Source organism: Leptonychotes weddellii, chromosome 3, assembly GCF_054177405.1.
Source record: "Leptonychotes weddellii isolate Sample4059 chromosome 3, ASM5417740v2, whole genome shotgun sequence".
NCBI lineage: Eukaryota > Metazoa > Chordata > Mammalia > Carnivora > Phocidae > Leptonychotes > Leptonychotes weddellii.
This window is the reverse complement of record NC_138371.1, coordinates 165,660,120-165,676,880: the sequence shown is the minus strand read 5'-3', so window position 1 is coordinate 165,676,880 and position 16,761 is coordinate 165,660,120. Positions and strand designations below refer to the sequence as shown.

Below are 16,761 nucleotides of genomic sequence, written 5' to 3'. Positions count from 1 at the left end.
GGGGGGAAATTGGAGGGGGAGACGAACCATGAAAGACGATGAACTCTGAGAAACAAACTGAAGGTTCCAGAGGGGAGGGGGCTGGGGAGATGGGTTAGCCTGGTGATGGGTATTAAGGAGGGCACGTACTGCATGGAGCACTGGGTGTTATACGCAAACAATGAATCATGGAACACTACATCAAAAACTAATGATGTAATGTATGCTGATTAACATAATAAAATAAAATTTTAAAAAGAAAAGAAAAAAAAGAAAATGACTCATTCATTCAACAAACATTTACTGAGCACCAACTATAAAAGCACAGCACTGTTTAAAACACCAGAGATACTACAGTGAGTCTAACAGAAAAATCCCTCTTGCATACGTGTTCTCACTGGGAAGGCAGACAATTAACACAACAAGTAAGTAAAATATAGAGTACATTAGATGGTGATAAGTGCTCCAGAGAAAACTTAGAAGGTATGGATGTGTATGGGGCCAGAAAGGTGCAATTTTAATTTGATGGTCAGGAAGGTCTCACTGGGAAGATCCTATTTCAGTAATGACTAAGTAGGTAAGGGAGCTAGCCATGTAAATACCTGAGGGAGTAAATAACGTCTGAGGTAGAGAGAAAAGCAAGTGTAAAGGCCGGAGGTGTGGGACCATGCCTGCATGTCTGAGGAATACTAAGGAAGCCAGTATGGCTGGAGCAGAGTTCCAAGGGGGCACTGTAGGGCCTACAACCCACTGTGAAGACTCTGACTTTCACTCTGAGTGAAATGGGAAGCCACTGGACAGCTGTGAGCAGGAGTGAATGATCTGAGTTATGTCTGAACAGACTTGCTCGGACCACTACAGTAAGGGAGGAAAAAGGAATGGGAGCAAGAGGGGGAGCAGGGTACCATGGCCTCTATCCCATGGCACCTTGGTACAAATGAAGAAGAAAATACCATTTGAAATTGCCAATTATGAAGAGTATTTTGAAATTATTTTAATAAAATATTTAATAATCAGTAAAAATAATGGAAAAGAGACTGTAGCGTACAAATGCTAAAAAGCTTATAAACATTTGTATGTTCTTTTTCTGATTAGGACAGAAAAGTTATGGGGAAAAGACTAAGAAGTCGGGGAAAAGAAAGCAATAAAATCTGAGTTTTTTGTATTCATTACAAGTCACTATGATTCTTGTGGAAATTTTATCAAAGAGCTGCTATACAATGAAAAAGTATAAAATGTATAACATTATGTAACTTTAACTGTTTTGAGAATAAATGAGATTGGGACATTAAATTACTTTGAATATACCAAAAGGCTAAAATGATAAAACTCAGTGAAAATTACTTTTAAAAAGCTAAACATACACACAAATAAAAACTGCTTGGGAGTTATCCCACTCAACTTTGCTGTTTCACGAGTCGGGTGCAGGCTGGGAATGGAAAATCTGAGAGTTGACAGCATGTCCGTGAGAACAGGGGACAGACCTGGAGCTGGGCACCTACGCTCACTCCGCACCAACGCACTAACACAGATGGAGCTGTGAACAGTGCAGCTCTGAACGCTGGAGCGACTACAGTTCTAGAGAATACCAATTCTTAAGGATCACTTTCTTATTTGAAAAGGCGAATTCAGGATAACTTTTAAGAAGAAAGATTCTGTCTAAAGCCATTATTTCAACTTTTCCCAAAGAACTAAATAAAGACTATCCTTAGCAGGTCAAATGTTTCACTCACCGTAGAATCCATCTGATTATATCTGGCAATATCTTTATGCAGTGTCCGTAGCATAATCATAGCCACCATTCCAGACAAGAAGAGAACAATGACCAGGGAATTCATGATGCTGTAGAAATAAACACGTCAGGATTAATCTGCAGCTTAATTACCTTTTTAAAATATTTAATCAGTAACATTAAAACAGTATTGATCAAAATCGAACTTTGACCTAAAACCCAACAGATTCAATGAGCTTTGTTCTATTATGTGTCCTTCTGGGGGATACATAACTTTATATACTTATCATAATAATCTCATCATAATCTGTTGAGAACTAGAATTTTTTTAATGTGTGGTCAACATTATTAAATAAGTACTATGCCCAAATAAATGCAATACAAGCTGCAGGGATCAACAAAGGTCTGTATCCTCAAGAAATTTATGACAAACAAATTTACTCAGTAAGTTAATGAGTGTCAAAAGGTAGTCAACAAAGCAGAAAAAGGAAAGTGACGGCACCACGAACAACTCTCCAGATAAAAATTGACTCATGCTCTGAAGAGAATAATAATAATAATAATAAATAGTCGTAACATGAGCATAGCTTCTTCCACTTCAGGTAAGGTGCTCAAATGTTCTGTTTCATTCATTGTCCATTAATCCTCAGGGACAGTTTCGTGAGGCAGGTATTTCCAGATAAAGAAATGGGACTCTAAATAACTGGGTGACTCGCCTGACTCACGAACAGTGACCTGACCAGGACTGAACACAAGTCTATCCAATTCAAAAGCCCAGACTTCTGGAGATCTAGACAGGATTAGAGAATGAAGGAGATGTTCAAAGGGACAAAACATAGAGTAAGCCCAGAGCATAAAGTGGATTAACTCTGTACTCTTACCTAAACCACTGAATGTGGGTATGAGGCATAGATTCCAGAATATAGTCCCATCTGGATGCCCATCTGATGTGTTTATCTTCCTAGGGAGATAAAAGAAAACAAAACTCTTCAAATAAGCATTTGCTAAAAACAACAACAACAACAAAAAAAACAACCAACCAAAAAATAAATAAGCATTTGCTGACAAAATATATTAAGAATCCAAACAATTCCACTCATAGCCTGACCTCCCATTCAGTTAATGAATGTTTAATTTCTCATTATCATAACTTGGATTAGTCATGAGTTTCAGCAGTAAATACAAATAATAAGAGTTCCTAAAAGTACCTAGTTATCTGTATTTTTTTGAAGTCTTGCTTTAAATTTTAACAAAAGTTTACTTTAGATATCAAAATTTAGAACTGTACTCACTAATTTTTTCAGAAAATTGAGTGGTATAACGTATTTTTTATTCTCTTTGATGCCATCTATGCTCATGAGACACTACAGTCATAACTGAGCATCTGGCAGGTGTCACCCACAATGAGCTCTTAATACCTAGAAAGAAATACATAGTATTCTTTGCCTTAGGTTTGCAAAATTACACACTATACGGGGGAGAGTAAACATCACAACTATACTTGATCGCCAAGACAGTTTATTAAAAACAGAGGTGGAGGGGGCGCCTGGGTGGCTCAGTTGGTTAAGCGACTGCCTTTGGCTCAGGTCGTGATCCTGGAGTCCCGGGATCGAGTCCCGCATCGGGCTCCCTGCTCGGTGGGGAGCCTGCTTCTCCCTCTGGCCCTCCCCCCTCTCATGTGCTCTCTGTCTCTCTCATTCTCTCTGTCTCAAATAAATAAATAAAATCTTTAAAAAAACAAAACAAAACAAAACAGAGGTGGAGGGGCCTATGTGGCATAGCCGGTTAAGTGTCCAATTCCTGGTTTGGGCTCAAGTTGTGATCTCAGGGTGGTGAGATCGAGCCCTGCGTCGGGCTCTGCACTCAATGTGGAGTCTGCTTCTCTCCCTCTACCCACCTCCCTCTGACACGCACACTAAAGAATAATCTTTAAAAAAAAAAAAAGAAAAGAAAAAGAAGTAGAGGTGGAATAGTGCCTCAGATTCTCATATAGTGAACTTGTACTTTCCTCCTAAGAAACTTCTCCACTAATGAAAACACTCCCTTGAATTACCTAAGAACCTATATAAATCATCTACTATCAGGGAACACTCCATTAAAGTTTATACTAATTCAGACTTTAAAAGAATGTTGCTTTCCCAAATGCTTGTTACATAAATCTTCGACATTTTCATAGCATTATCTATGCCTATTTTCTACATTTTGTCTTTTATGTATCTCTTATGACTTAACATTTAATCAGGTTCAATTCTCCAATTTACTGTACTTCTCATTTAAATGGAGACTTAGTTTTGAGTGTGATTATGTTGCCTGGTGCACTGCCAAACTATTCCAAATCAGCTCACTAAAAGCTTATCTATGTGACAAGGTTAATCATTAATATTTTTAATTAGTTTAAGTAGTATGAATTTAAAATCAATTTCTGAGTTATACTAGAGATAAAAACAAACTCACATGGAAGCTAACAGAGTAAGTATAGGCAATTTTGATCTCCCCAGAAGCCTTGTTACTTATATCCATGGGGGGTCCAGAGCAGTCCGGTTTATCTATATGGGTATGCTTGAAGCTGTAGAGGAAACATTTTGGCAAGATGCTGATAAAGTAGTTTTTAAAAATGGGGTAAAGACTATAGAGACTCTACATATTTTATAGTGCTACTGTAGTCAAAGGCAAAATTATTCCTGTCACATTTAATAGTACAAATATTTACTTCATATAAATAATGGACTTAGTTATAGGTATGTGTAAGAAATTATTATTCAAAATTAGAAACAAACTTTTGAAAGCACTATACTTGAAGAGCATTAAATATCTTTAAAAAAAGGGGGCACCTGGGTGGCTCAGTTGGTTAAGCATCCAACTCTTGATTTCAGCTCGTCATGATGTTAGGGTCCTGGGATCAAGCCCTACATCTGGCTCCCTGCTCAGCATGGAGTCTGTCTCCCTCTCCCTCTGCCCCTCCCCCATCTCACAAGAGTGGGCTCTCTCTGAAATACATTTTCCAAAGTAAGTACCTTAAAAAAACAAAAATAAACACTGAGGGAGTTTAAATTAACTGCCATCTTATAATGGCATGCATTTTTTTTTTTTTGAGAGTGCACACATGAGACGGGGGGAGGGGCAGAGAGAGACGGATTTTTTTTTTTTTTAAAGATTTTATTTATTTTATTTTGAGAGAGAGTGTGCACGTGAGAGCAGGATGAGGAGGAGGGGGAGAGAAAGAATCTCAAGCAGACTCAGCGCTGATCATGGAGCCCCACACAAAGCTGGATCCTACGACCCTGAGACCACGACTTGAGCTGAAATCAAGAGTTCCAGGCTCAACCAACTGAACCGCACGGGCACCCCGGCATGCATTTCTTTACCAGCAGTGGCATGGGAAAAAGGCTAATTCAATGGTGAGGTGGAGGGGGGTGTGGGGAAACATGAAAAAAAAAATGGAATACTCAATCAAAAAAAGACAAGTACTTTCATACTAAAAATACTGACAACTGGAAGAAATGCTCTTTCAGTGACTTCTCACACAATGGCATCTAACAGTGCGTGGAGATTTTAGAAATGATAGCACTCATCAGCGCATTTGAGGGGGCACCTGGCTGGCTCAGTCAGATGAGTGTGGGACTCTTGATCTCAGGGTTCTAAGTTCAAGCCCCATGTTGGGTATAGAGATTACTTAAAAAAATGAAATCTTAAAAAAAAAAAATCAGCTCATTTGGGCCTCTAATGAGAGGTCAAGTTGCAAAATATTAGAGGCAATGCTTTTCCACTATAAAAGAAAACACTGTCCCAACCACTCACATTCCCCACTCCAAGCTGACACAGCAAAGGTGTCAAAGCTTCCTGATTAAAAAACAAAACAAAAAGGCACTTTGGCTTGACCACTTACCTTAACAGGAAAAAAAATATCTGTATGATTTCTCTGGACAACCCACAACTCAATAACCAATCACACTAAAGAGAGTTTTAGTAAAATCAATCGTGAAATGCCAGATTTTATGTCAGAATACTGATTAAAGAAAAAGTTAATTAGGCCCCAAGTATTTATTCTTTGGGAATAATTTCACTTACATTTACTTACTTTTTAATTTCTTTTTATTTCTTTTCATTTTATTTTTTTAAGTAAGCTGTATGCCCAAAATGGGGCTTGAACTCATGCCCCTGAGATCAAGAGTTGCATGCTCCACTGACAAAGCCAGCCATGTGCCCCCTTTAAGTAACCTCTATATCCAACGTGGGGATCCAACTCCCAACCTCAAGATCAAGAGCCACGTGCTCTTCCGGCTGAACCAGACAGGCACCCCCACATTTATTTACCTGTTTTGTATAGTTACCTTTTTGGTTCAAGTTTGGCAGCCACTAATCTTGCTCCCATGGACCCAGTTTCAACAACATGATAGTATATTTTGATGTCAACGTGGTTGAAGATGTAAAACGTATCTCTTTCATGGAATTCTGACTATGGAACAGAACTTAAAGGTAGAAAACTGGCTATACAAGAGTCAAAACAAAACTTTATAATGAGGCACAACAAGCAGGAAAATTTGAGCTTAGACAGAGTTTTAATCCTTCCCCATAAAAAAAACCTTTATGTTTTAAGCTTAAACTCTCTATAAGCCACAACTAATTGGCAGAATACAAATTAGGTTTCTTTAATGCCTTAATTCTTACATAAAAGTAGGTACCTGTTAAAAAGAACACATCTAATATTTTCTATCTTTCCACTTACGATAAAACTAACAAAATACATTTTAAAATATTACATGTTATGAGCATGCTAGATCTTACACATTTCAACACTTTCCCTCCTTGGAAGTTTTATAACCAGACTAAACCAATAACTTAAATTATTTAAGTGTTTCTGGTCAACTCTCCCAGAAGCATTAGCCAATGTAACCAGTTTCACGATCAAGCTTATGCTAACTTCTACCATCAAGTCATATTAATTAAGAGATTAAACTTGATTGACCTGATTACACAACATTTAATATATATTCCCAATAATTTTAATACTTTCTATTATTAACATCTTCACTTTACTATCATTTTTAAATATAAAAGAATGGCCATAAAGGCATTTACCTTTTAAAAAAATAGGTGTAATACCAAACTTCTGCAATATAATATTTTATGGACTTAAATTTGTAATACAAACTTCATGAACTTATAATGAGGTCTTTCTGGTACTCCACTAATCTACTTTTAAAAATATATATGTAAGATTTATGAGTCTAACTTTTAATAGAGTCAGAACATACAAAGTCCCAGCCCTTAGCATAGTGCTTAGCATATAACAGACACTTTCAGTGAATACTGAACTAAATCTGAATTATTTTAGTTCTAGAATTAAATTTATACATTGTTAATCTGGCCTACATTTAAGGTCTAAGTAGCTGTGCTTCAGAACATCTGAATTATACTCGTCCAATGACTATAACAAATTTTGTCCAGGTAAAGACTGAATCCTTCCATACCAAAAAACCATTTTTAAAAAAAGTAGCACAGAGTTTTTCATGAACTTACATTAATAACACAGGCATCTTTTGCATGGCCTTTATCTGTAATATAACAGCCAATGGGAAATCCAGGATTACAGAACCTCTGACCATCTTCAACATCATAACACCATGTTACAGGCATATTATCCACAATCCTATGCACAGAAATAAGTCAAGTTAGAAATCGTCGAACATGACTAAGAAATGGTGCCCAAAGCTGTGTTACCACTTCATAAAATTTAAATGTCTATAAATGCCTTAAGATGTCAAAACTACAATAAAAGAATTTTGATAAGATGTGGTATATTTCATAAGCAACAGCATTATGTCAATATTTGATACACTACAGTGAAGAAAAAAATTTTATAGCTTCTTTGAAACTATAAATGTATATAGGAAAGGGAATTTTATAAATTAATTTACTGCAGTTGCTAATTTAACAATATCATTATCTAGATACATAAGTATAGTTTACCTTTAGCAAAATACTCAAAGCTCTAAGTTAGGTGCAAAGCAATGTATCTAGTTCCTTGGGAATAATCTGATGGAACAATATAGAAGCAAATGTCCTTTATTACTTGGTAATTCAATAAAAAGGAGAGGAACATAACTGCAAGATGGGAAAATATTTAACTTAAGGGCCAGGGGAAAAGAGTGAAAATTATAGTATTATCTATTAAAGCTGTGTAAATCCAACTTTTGTCTAAAAGAAATGCTGCTATAAAACTAGAGAAACAAAATTTAAAAGTTCTATAGTGAAAAAGAACTTAAGGGATAAAAATAAAGAATAAGTAAAGAATAAGGTTCTGTAGCATTGTCTAACTACATTAAAGTCTGAGCATGTGGTCCCTTATGCCAAGAGCACACTACAGGATACAAATTAAAAAAATTACTAAAAATATACTAGCTATATTACAGTCATAAGACAACACTCCAGGGCATGTTTTATTTGTTAATTAATTTATGCCTTAGGAAGTAGAATTATGATTCTATATGCACCCAAGGTATACGTTAATGACCTAATAAAACATGTCTCGTCACATTTAAATGCTATTTAATAGTACCCAATATACCAAATTTTAGAATCACCTACACTATTAAGTTGCTTATTATTATAACCAGCAGGCCAGTAGTTCCCATGAAAAAGGCTATAAAATATTAGAAGCATAAAGCAATGCTACATAAAATAAATAATTCAGATTTTTTAGAGGCTTAAACAATCAGTTAATTGCTTCAATTTTTTAGAGAATGAAGTTCAATCAATGAATATATACTAGCAATATATTAATTATAATATCTTCAAACTATCATAGTAGAGAAAGTACTACATAAAAATTATAGTGCTAGTTACAAAATGAGAAATTAAGGAGCAATTTAGACTTTTTTAAAAGCAAGCATCCTAAGCTTATCATTTATATGATGCCTTGACGCAATAACCTTTTCCTGGCAATAGGAAGCATTAAAAAAACAAAACAAAACAAAACAAACAAAAAAACCCCAAACACTTGGAAATAAATGTAAGAAAATTTAAAGAATATAATTTTCAGTTACTCCCTTGCTAATAAGTTGAGTAAATAAAAATTAAATTCTTTAAATTTTGCTAATAAGTTAGCGAGTTAGTTATTTGAATATACAACACCAAAAATACTAAAAATCTTATTTTCTGGGCGCCTGGGTGGCTCAGTTGGTTAAGCGACTGCCTTCGGCTCAGGTCATGATCCTGGAGTCCCGGGATCGAGTCCCGCATCAGGCTCCCTGCTCGGCAGGGAGTCTGCTTCTCCCTCTGACCCTCCCCCCTCTCATGTGCTCTCTGTCTCTCTCATTCTCTGTCTCAAATAAATAAATAAAATCTTAAAAAAAAAAAAAAATCTTATTTTCTATCTGATACAGTGAAAAAAAAGGACTCAAAAGGATAAAGGTTGAATGACTGGCCCCGTTTTTTTGTTGTTTTTTTTAACCATCAAGGACTCCTTTCCATTATTTTCCTCTACCTTCCATGGACTCCATTTGAAACACTTCTATTAATGAAATCTCATCTATTTATAACTCATTTCCCCAATAAATTAAATTCCCAGAGTTTCTGATCACAATGGAATAACCCATGTTACCACAATGCATTCAGAAAATTGTAGCCAAAAGCAAAGGAACTTGGCATTTAAGTTACTCTCTGTAGTTTTAACAAGTGTACATTTACAGTGCTAGGATTTTGAATTTTTGAAAACAGCATATCATTCCCCTCCCCTGCTAGCTTGCTGGGATCCAGGATTAGAACCCACTTGACTAAAATATCTTCAAAGACCCCTCTCTGTCCAATAAGCTATGAACCTAAAAAATTTAAATACTGTGGTAACTAGCTTTATAATACTACTTTTATAAATGAAATGTCACAAACATCTAGAAACTTGGCAAGATGTATAATTACAAACCATGCAGAGTAGAGTTGAAAGGAATTCAAATGTCTGGCACTAAGATCAAAACATTAGTCATTCTCAAAAATCAAGAAGTAGCTTAGGTTATTGACAGAGTAAGCCAAGATCCTCAAATTGTATTCTAACATTCCAAATAAGAATTTCAAGTATTCATTAATTTAGATGAGAAAATTAACTATTCTTAATTAACTGTTCTCTATAATGCGTTGCTGTATTAGCAATACTCAGTCATTCTAATCATTTGAAAGGTAATACGGTTAAAAATGTCATGGGGAAAACCCCAGCAAGTTTCAAGTTTTTTAGGCAGAATATAGTTTCACACCCATCACAAATTATTGAGTCAATTTCATTATCAAATGCTTTCTAACTTCATAAACTCTTTTAAATGATTTATTCTTGTTATTATATGCATTTTTGCATCAAAATAGGACCTATATTAATTGTGTCATGAATCAGCTAAAAATATTTCTAAGTACTTTACCGTGAGCAAACTATTGAAGGGGAGGTGTTTCTAGTACCTTTAGGAGCAAGCCCCTAAACAGTATTCTAAGAACAGAGGGTAGAAGAAATAGCTAACAATAACCTGTAGGCCTGAAGAGCCATTCTTTCATTCCACCAACAAATGAGTAGCTTAGAGTAAATGGGGGTGGATGGGGCTAACATGAAACTATAAGAACTGAGCCTTAGGTATCATTTTGAAGACCGTTAAAGAACAATTTGAAGCAAAGAAAAAGCACCAATTATTTATGAATAAACAAATGTACCCCAAGTTATACTGATTCAGCAATTACATGGTATTCTCACAGTAGCCTAGAAGAAAAAAGCTCTTGGCTTACTAGAAACCAAAGAAATGAGGAGATTTCAAGTTCCTATTTACACTGAGGGTCACATGAGGAAGAAGATGACACAAGTGTAATCAGGCAAGTTTCCTTCCTTATTCTAACAGTGCCCTACTATGAGAAACTTGTTCCTGTATGGTTTGGCAGACTGAACCAGATTCTACCCATCTGGCCAATCAGAGTAAATCCCCCTAATCACAGACTAGTTCGTGGATGGGTAAGTGACCCAAGGCTGCCCCTCCCTAGGACTTTTTTGTTCTGTGTATATGGAAGGGAGAAGGGACAGAATGATAGGCTCCAAGCATAGTTTTGAACCATAGGATCTGGGCATGTCAAACTGAGATCAATGTTTCCTAACCTCCCTCAGTGTGGGCAAATGAGTCAATCTGAGATACTGATAGGACAAACATTCAAGAGGAAGTACATGAAGACAGTCTTTCTGTTCACTACCTCCAACACCTTATACTTTTTTGAAGAGGCAAAACATTTGTAAGTTAGGACTCCACATAGCATAAAGGCATTTTCAGCAAAATTATCTGGAAGAATAACAATGATTACACTTGAAAAGTTGGCTCCTTAGACCCTTTTCTAAATATTCCACATTTGAATTCTGTATAATGACTCAATACTACTTTTATTTTTTTGAGTCGATACTACTTTAGAAGCAAAAATAAAATAGGTTTACATGCTTTTTGATTACAACACAAACTGGTAAAGACCTAGTTAGTGTAACACCATGTGTATAAAATTAAAACAGGTTACTCAAAATTCAAGTATTTTATTTGCAGTAGATGCTATTTATCAAACATCAAACATAGTTTAAGTTTGTTTTCCCATGGTCTCTTTCATGGCCTACAAGTATAAAATAACAGTATTTTTCTAGATGACTGATCCAGGTCCTTTTCTCAAAGCATAAATATGCTCTTGTTAACTACATATGAAAAAGAAGGGTGCCCTAGGTACCAGGTCTATGTACCAAAAGAAGTACCAAATATTACAGTAATCTAAGCAGTTAAGAGATGATATTGTAAGCCATCAACCTTAGTAATCCTTGGCAAGTAGAAGTCATACTTCATGCTATTACTAGCAACAAAAAAGGGAAATCAACTGATTTGCTATGTTTTATAGAGTTAATGAAGTAATTTATACATTCAATGAAACAGGTGGCATCTAGGAAAGGAAAGTAACAAAAGTCTAAAATCTCCATGTCTTACCAGTGATGTTGATAATTCAGTAACATGCTTTTCTTCAAGAATTCTAACTTTTGTTTGTCTTCAGCTTTCTCTGTATGGTATGTTTTTGTACAGACAAGCTTGCAGGTCTCCTCCTTATTAAATGTAAACTGTATTAAAATAAAGTGAAAAGCAAATTAAAAAATATCTAGGTCCTTCACACTTATGCCATGAGTAAAAGTACTAGTCTCCTTAAATTACTTCAGTGCACTAATATTGATAATATTTTTAAATTTCTCATCGCTCAATCACATTTAAATTTTAGTCTTACTGTTTCTCTAAAAATTTAAATCAATTTTTCTTTTGATAAGTAATAGTTTTTATTTTTATTTTTGGTAATTTCAATCCACCCACCTTTTAAATGTAACTGAATCCGAGAAGGGGAAAAAAACTACATGCAGAACAAAATGGAACATCAGTCTTTCTAGTAATAAGCAGACAAGTTTCTATGTCCATATATTCATTTGATGGATATTTGTTAAGTGCCCCCTTGTGCCAGGTAAGAGAGATTCAGCAGTAGCAGACTATGATGATACAAGAAAAAGTCAGACTTGGATGTCTAAAAATCAGGGTAAACATGATTCTTTTTACTCACATTTGAAAAGGCTGTCAATTTTCAGGATTTTATTTAATAATAAAACTGAAACAGATAGTAATGGATAATTTAAAAGTTAAAAAACTAAGGATTCCTCCAATTTTGGAGTCTAGGACTTATTTCATGTGTGTAAAAATAATGGTATTCATAATGTAAGTTTACTTTATCAGGATCCATTTACGGCTTCATTTTAAAAATGTATTTCCTAGTTTTCTAAAGGCTATAATTTACTTTATAAACTAACTATAGTCCATAATTGTATACCATTCCATACACTCCAACTTTATTACAGGTGGTTAAAAAAAATCTGCATATGTTTCACTTTTAAGTGGTCCATTGTTTTGTACATTATTAAAACACCTGAACAGGTTTCTGTGCATCAGCTGACAAGCAAATGCTTTAAGGGTAGCCCACTGCTGCCACCTGTCAGCCAAGAGTTTAGTTTTGGTGCATTGCTACTTCTGTAAATGTAGCAATGTCTGTACAATTATTTAATATTCTTGACCTTATATGCATCTTGTAGGTACCTTTTTAAAGAGAGGAAAATGAAAAAAAAAGTACACATACTAAGGAATCAGAGGGATAGGTGTCAAATTTAAATTTAGCAGAGATAGACATTACTAGTTATATGGAAAGTGGCAAATCAATCCAGTGCTTACCGGGTTTAGGCAAGTCAACTGTGTGTTCAATTGTGAAGGAAAACAGCAAAACTAGAGAGGATGTTTAATCATAATAATAAACATTTATTAACTCATGTAATCCTCCCAACTTTGAGGTAGTCTCCTTTTCTGAATCTTCATCTTGTGACCTAGTAACACCAAGTGCCCCAAGGCTCAATCCTTGGAATCCTTCTCTTACATTATCTATACCCACTCCCCCTTGGGGATCTCATCAATTCCTGGCTTTAAATACCATTTATACACTAATGATGATTCTCAAAGGTATAGATCTAGCCTGAGCCCCTCCTCCAAATTCCAGACACATATATTCAAGTGTTTATTTCACATCCTTAATTAGATGTCTCATTTCCCATTCCCCCCAAACCTGCTCTTCCCAGAGACTGTCCCATTCTAGAAAACAGAAAGTTCACACCCCACACCCCACATCCTATCCCTCAGCAAATTCTGTTGCGCTTACACCTTCAAAATGTAACCAGTTTCTGAGATTTTGACCACTTCACAACACCTACCTGTCTACCCCATGGTCTGAGTTACTCTCAGGTCATACATATCTCAATGATTTTGAGATCCTCCTAACCGGTCTCCCCTCTTCTCTTCTTGCTCTCCCCTCCCATGGTCCATCCTCAACACAGCAGCCCTAGTTAGTGATCCTATCAAAATCTAAGCCTACTCAAAACCCTTCAGTGCTAACCATCTTGCTCAGATATACAGGCCAAAGTCTTTACAGTGGCCTATGAGTTACTATGTGATTTGTTCCCACTGCTTCTTTGCCCTCATTTCCTGATATTCTCTATCTTGCTCATTTGCTCAAGTCACACCAACTTTTTTCTGTACCTTGAGCACACCAGGCAAGCTGACACCTTAAGACCATTGCATTTGCTGCTTTCTTCACAGAGAACATTTTCCCAGATAGTCACGTGGCTCACTCCCTTACTTGCTTCAGGTCTTTTGCTCAAATATCACCTTCTCAGCAAGACTTTCACTGGCCCATTTAAAATTGCCAATTCTCCGGGCGCCTGGGTGGCTCAGTTGGTTAAGCGACTGCCTTCGGCTCAGGTCATGATCCTGGAGTCCCGGGATCGAGTCCCGCATCGGGCTCCCCGCTCGGCGGGGGGTCTGCTTCTCCCTCTGACCCTCTTCCCTCTCATGTGCACTCTCTCTCTCATTCTATCTCTCAAATAAATAAATAAAATCTTTAAAAAAAAATAAAAATAAAAAAAAATAAAATTGCCAATTCTCCATCCACCTTCCCTGATATATTTTTTGATAGTTTTTCCATCAGCAACTGATACACTATGTATTTTAGTAATTCATTTTGTTTCCTTCTCCTCATCAGAATATAAGATCCACGAGGGCAGAGATTTTTGTCTCTGGTCTCTGCTGTATGCCACACCTACCACAATGCCTGGCACAAACGTGTTAACTAAGTAAATGAATGAATATGATTGGTTACATTTGGGATGAAATGTGGCTCCAGCTTCATATAACACACACAACCTGGCACTGCTGTTTTTCCGACCTCAACAGAATTCATAAATAAAAGATAGCAAAGCACCTTTGGGGTTTTGTTTTGTTTCTGGTTTTTACTATTGTTTTTACTGCAGATCTAAAATAAGGCAAAATTCAGTGAAAATAAAGGACAAAGAATCAATACTGAATCAATAATGAAAAATATGGGTCTGGGTGCCTGGGTGGCTCAGTTGGTTAAGCGACTGCCTTCAGCTCAGGTCATGATCCTGGAGTCCTGGGATCGAGTCCCACATTGAGCAGGGAGCCTGCTTCTCCCTCTGACCCTCTCCCCTCTCATGCTGTTTCTCACTCTCTCTCTCTAATAAATAAAACCTTTTTTTTAAAAAAAATATGGGTCAATACATTTATGGCTGGCTTGGACAAATCTAATCTCTCAGCCCCATATTTCTGTTTACCTATATGCCTTGGTCTTAAGAAATGCCTGCTCTGTCACTTTAAGGTTGGGACTTAAAGATTTAATCTTGATCCTAAAAAATTCTAGGAAACTCATAGAAAATATGAGATGTACATCTTTCTTCATTTTGAAGCACTCCTGTTCTCCTATTTTACCTCAACTCCTGATTCACAGTTAAATCTGCAAAGTAGTAGGCCTAAAAGAAGGGTCCTTTGTATAAGTAAGGCTGTCTTTCCCTGTAAATAAATATACCCTGGATGGAAGCCTACCATGGAAGTAATTTGCCTTTAAATTCTACCCCAAAGGGACAAAACTTCTCCAGCGCTTTGAATATTTTATTGGTCTTCCCTCTGTTTATCTGCAATCTGCTATGGGCTGTCTACTGCAAGAAACTCCTGCTGTCCCTCAAGTTCACTGAAGATGTTATTGATACTCTTCTCTTCCATCATTTCTCAAGGTGAAGGCATCACTGAACAGAATGTTGGGGCTGAGACACCACAGGAATATCTTAAGTTGATTGTATAATTTAATAAATCTGCCTGAAAATCACCCTCTCCTATAAAAGCAATGCAATAACTTCCAAAGTAATCTTTCAAAATATCACATCAGGGAGTGATACACAATTAAGATGATAGGTAATTAATATGTTTGCCCTGTTCAGTAACACCCATGTCTATACACTTTGAGTGCCTTTTCTCCCCAGTAACTTAATCCCATATGCCTTCAAATCGGTCTTTGAAAATAAAAAAAATTTTAAAAATTAAAGTTTTTATTTATTTATTTGAGTGAGAGCGAGTGAGAGAGAAAGCGAGGGAGAGAGACAGAAAGCAAGAGAGAGAGAGTACAAGCAGGGTGAGGGGCAGAGAGAGAAGCAGACTGCCTGCAGGGAGCCCAATGTGGGACCATGACCTAAGCCCAAGGCAAATGCTTAACCAAATGAGCCACCCAGGCACCCGTCTTTGAAAAAAATTTTAAATTACTGGTATCTTTAGGGTAGAAAATTTTAAATTGCAGTATTTTAAGAGGACTTATGGTTGAAAACTGTAAACTTGTACAATTATGTGGATTAAACTAGCAAACTCTGTGTCTTTTCCCCAGTGCTTCACAGTGCAGTACAGTGCCAGAGGGACTAAGATGGGTAGTGGGACCACTCTAGGTGTGCGGATTTGCTGGACAGATGCTCGGTGCAATGAAGTGCCAAGAAAAATAGATGGCAGTGTTTAGTGAGAAAGCAGAGAAGGCAGCTAACCATAGGGTCTAAGTCACAGAAGACAAGGATGAGACTCTGCAGGAAGGATTAGGCTGGGGAATAAAATTTGGGAGTCAAGTTACAGCGATTAAAACAAATGTGTTCATGCAGACAGATCCCAAAGTAGAGAGTTAAAGGAAAAATGCACAGTGCAGAATAATATGTTAAACCATAAATAAGTAAATCTAATTTTATTTATATGTGCTTGTAAGTGCATGGAAAATTTCAGGAAAGATTAACAAAAAACTGTGATGTGAAACTGGGGGAAAGATAGTCTTGCTTTTCACTTTATATTATTCTATACCATTTAAGTTTTTATATGGCGGTACACTGTTATTATAAACAAGTTTAATTTTTGTAAAAGAGAGTGATTATTATTCTTTGTGTAGCAGGAGAGCAGATATAAAATGAAGAGGGGCAGACCTGTACCCCTGAAACAAACATTATATGTTAATTAAAAAAAATGAACAGGAGACTGTGCAATGTGGAAGGAAAACAGGCTTAAGTGTTAAGAGATTTAAAAGGTAGAATAATTCTGGATGATGATGAAGTACATATATTGAAGAGAATCTCTCATATTGTGCTGAATTTGGTTTAACTGATGTCC

General features: G+C 36.3%; 1 protein-coding gene across 1 annotated transcript in view; it reads right to left on the bottom strand.

The window, feature by feature from the left end:
* Positions 1 to 16,761, bottom strand: part of TM9SF2 (transmembrane 9 superfamily member 2) — a 58,687-nt gene that overhangs the window by 25,985 nt on the left and 15,941 nt on the right. The window contains exons 4-9 of the mRNA XM_006731840.3: positions 11,689 to 11,816; positions 7,232 to 7,361; positions 6,043 to 6,167; positions 4,166 to 4,277; positions 2,593 to 2,672; positions 1,713 to 1,821 (exon numbers count right to left, since the gene is read on the bottom strand). Coding sequence (XP_006731903.1) covers positions 1,713 to 1,821; positions 2,593 to 2,672; positions 4,166 to 4,277; positions 6,043 to 6,167; positions 7,232 to 7,361; positions 11,689 to 11,816 — 684 coding nt within the window. The remainder of the gene's footprint in view (positions 1 to 1,712; positions 1,822 to 2,592; positions 2,673 to 4,165; positions 4,278 to 6,042; positions 6,168 to 7,231; positions 7,362 to 11,688; positions 11,817 to 16,761) is intronic.